The sequence below is a fragment of the Sesamum indicum genome, linkage group LG5, assembly GCF_000512975.1.
Source record: "Sesamum indicum cultivar Zhongzhi No. 13 linkage group LG5, S_indicum_v1.0, whole genome shotgun sequence".
NCBI classification, from domain to species: domain Eukaryota; kingdom Viridiplantae; phylum Streptophyta; class Magnoliopsida; order Lamiales; family Pedaliaceae; genus Sesamum; species Sesamum indicum.
The window spans coordinates 4,418,403-4,420,567 of record NC_026149.1 but is presented as its reverse complement, the minus strand read 5'-3'; the positions used below and the strand labels follow the sequence as shown (position 1 = coordinate 4,420,567).

The following is a 2,165-nucleotide window of genomic DNA, read 5'->3' as shown; positions in this document are numbered from 1 at the left end:
TTTAGCAATTCCGGTTATGTTATCTTTCTTGTCTTAGCTCTTCTTTTCGAGGACTTTCTATTCTAAATACTTTTCCATGTAAATTTTTTATAGGAAAACTAATCCTCATCTAAACTTGTCTTTTCTGTAAATTGTTTCTTTAAGCATTCCCCCCTTTTCCATGGCGATTGATAGCTCAAGCTACCGTTTGGAGCCCTTCTTTATATAGATAGGCTTTTTTCTTGATGATGATGTTCCATGGAGGAAAGTAATGTGGTTGTGGTATTGAGCTCACCTTGAAGATTTTGGACAAATAAGAATTTAAGATAGTGTAAGATATAGGTTAATTATTTTTTGTTTCTAGTTAAGTTATTTTTTGGCTCAATATATTCAGATTTTGTTGTTAATTGGATTTTGGATGAAAATTCCATTGTACATTTCATCTCAGTCGAAGAAAAATCCAATTAGTATCTTATATTGAGCCAAAAATTTAGCATGGATTTAGATGCCCAAAAACCTTTTCCATGGATTTTTACTTGTCCAAGACATCTTCAAGGATACCGCAAATATAATGCATTTTCTCCGTTGGAACACCATCACTCCGAGAAGCCCAATTTATATTACAAGTCTTCGAATGAGTAGATCGAGCTATTTGTCCTTGATCAGATATACCATCTTTCTTTGTGCTTTATAGTGATGGCTATGTATGGACCTTATAATGCATACCTTCTACTATTTCTCAATTTGGTATGTGTACTTCTTGTTGTTCCGCTATGCTGTGCTGCTTCTTTTAAATGGTAATACAGGTTAGGGTGCCGATCTCAATGCTGAGCGGCTGCGATTGTTTGCGTAAGTTACATATGCGGTAATACGTTTGTTTCTTGCCCATTTTTCTGTGATCTTCTTTTTGTCCTCTTCCTATTTCCCCCCCACTGCAAAACGTTACTTTCTTGATCCTATTTGACGCCTTTTGCAATATTCTTTGATCAGGTAGCAGATTCACAATTTGTTTCAGATTATGTACGTTACTATCTCCACCAACACACGTAAGTCTGCTTAATATTCACTCTATGAAGTAGCATGATCCTTCATTGTTAGTTGCCTTACTGTTCTCATGCGACCTTACAGTGACTGCATTATTATCGGAACAGGAGCGAACACCCTCCACTGTTGGTTTTCTGCATTATGATCACGCTATATGAATATAAGACATTGCTTAATTTTGTGTTTACTTTGATGTTTCTCCAGCAATTAGTTGTGAAGGCAGTCTCTCTTGCCATTGCTCAGGATGGTGCCAGTGGTGGTATTGTTCGGACTGTTACTGTGAGTTGCTTCTCATTATGAACTTCTTTCTTGCTCCTAATTGACGCCTTTTGCAATATTCTTTGATCAGGTAGCAGATTCACAATTTGTTTGAGATTATGTACGTTACTATCTCCACCAACACACGTAAGTCTGCTTAATATTCACTCTATGAAGTAGCATGATCCTTCATTGTTAGTTGCCTTACTGTTCTCATGCGACCTTACAGTGACTGCATTATTATCGGAACAGGAGCGAACACCCTCCACTGTTGGTTTTCTGCATTATGATCACGCTATATGAATATAAGACATTGCTTAATTTTGTGTTTACTTTGATGTTTCTCCAGCAATTAGTTGTGAAAGCAGTCTCTCTTGCCATTGCTCGGGATGGTGCCAGTGGTGGTGTTGTTCGGACAGTGACTGTGAGTTGCTTCTCATTATCAACTACTTCTTTTATTAGTGATCCAACCCCGTCTTAAATTGGGAACTAATCATACATGCTTATGAATATCATATCCTTACCTTCAGTATTTTGTTACCAAGATTTTCACCAACTCTATGTCAAGGTTGTAACATACAGTTAATTCATATACTAGCCAATATCATGAGAAGTAATTAATTGGCTCAAACCAACAAATGGTATTGGTGCAGCAGTTAAGGAAAATTCTGTACCTAGTCTTGCATAAACCTGATTGTTGTGAATCCTCGTTTGTAGATCAACAAAGACGGTGTTACTAGAAAATTCTATCCCGTGGACACCCTCCCTCTATGGCATGAAGAAATGGAACCCCAGAATTCACTGTTGGATACTTTATCAGCTGCAAGTCCTGAACCAATGGTCAGTTAAATGGATACTTTAAGCTCCCCACTCTCTTTTTCTCC

General features: G+C 37.4%; 1 protein-coding gene across 11 annotated transcripts in view; it reads left to right on the top strand.

The window, feature by feature from the left end:
* LOC105161995 (proteasome subunit beta type-9-like) overlaps positions 52 to 2,165 on the top strand; it is a 4,455-nt gene continuing 2,341 nt past the window's right edge. For 3 of the 11 annotated variants that reach the window (XR_002287043.1, XR_002287042.1, XM_020693642.1), the window contains exons 1-4: positions 58 to 828; positions 970 to 1,025; positions 1,228 to 1,282; positions 1,373 to 1,428. Coding sequence is in view for 8 of the 11 variants with exons in the window: in XM_020693642.1 (XP_020549301.1) it covers positions 774 to 828; positions 970 to 1,025; positions 1,228 to 1,282; positions 1,373 to 1,428 (222 nt within the window). In the remaining 3 variants the exon portion in view is untranslated. Of the gene's footprint in view, positions 845 to 969; positions 1,026 to 1,227; positions 1,303 to 1,372; positions 1,429 to 1,630; positions 1,706 to 1,998; positions 2,122 to 2,165 lie in introns of all 11 variants that reach the window. The other 8 variants (XR_002287041.1, XM_020693636.1, XM_020693639.1 and 5 more) reach the window with 8 other exon arrangements.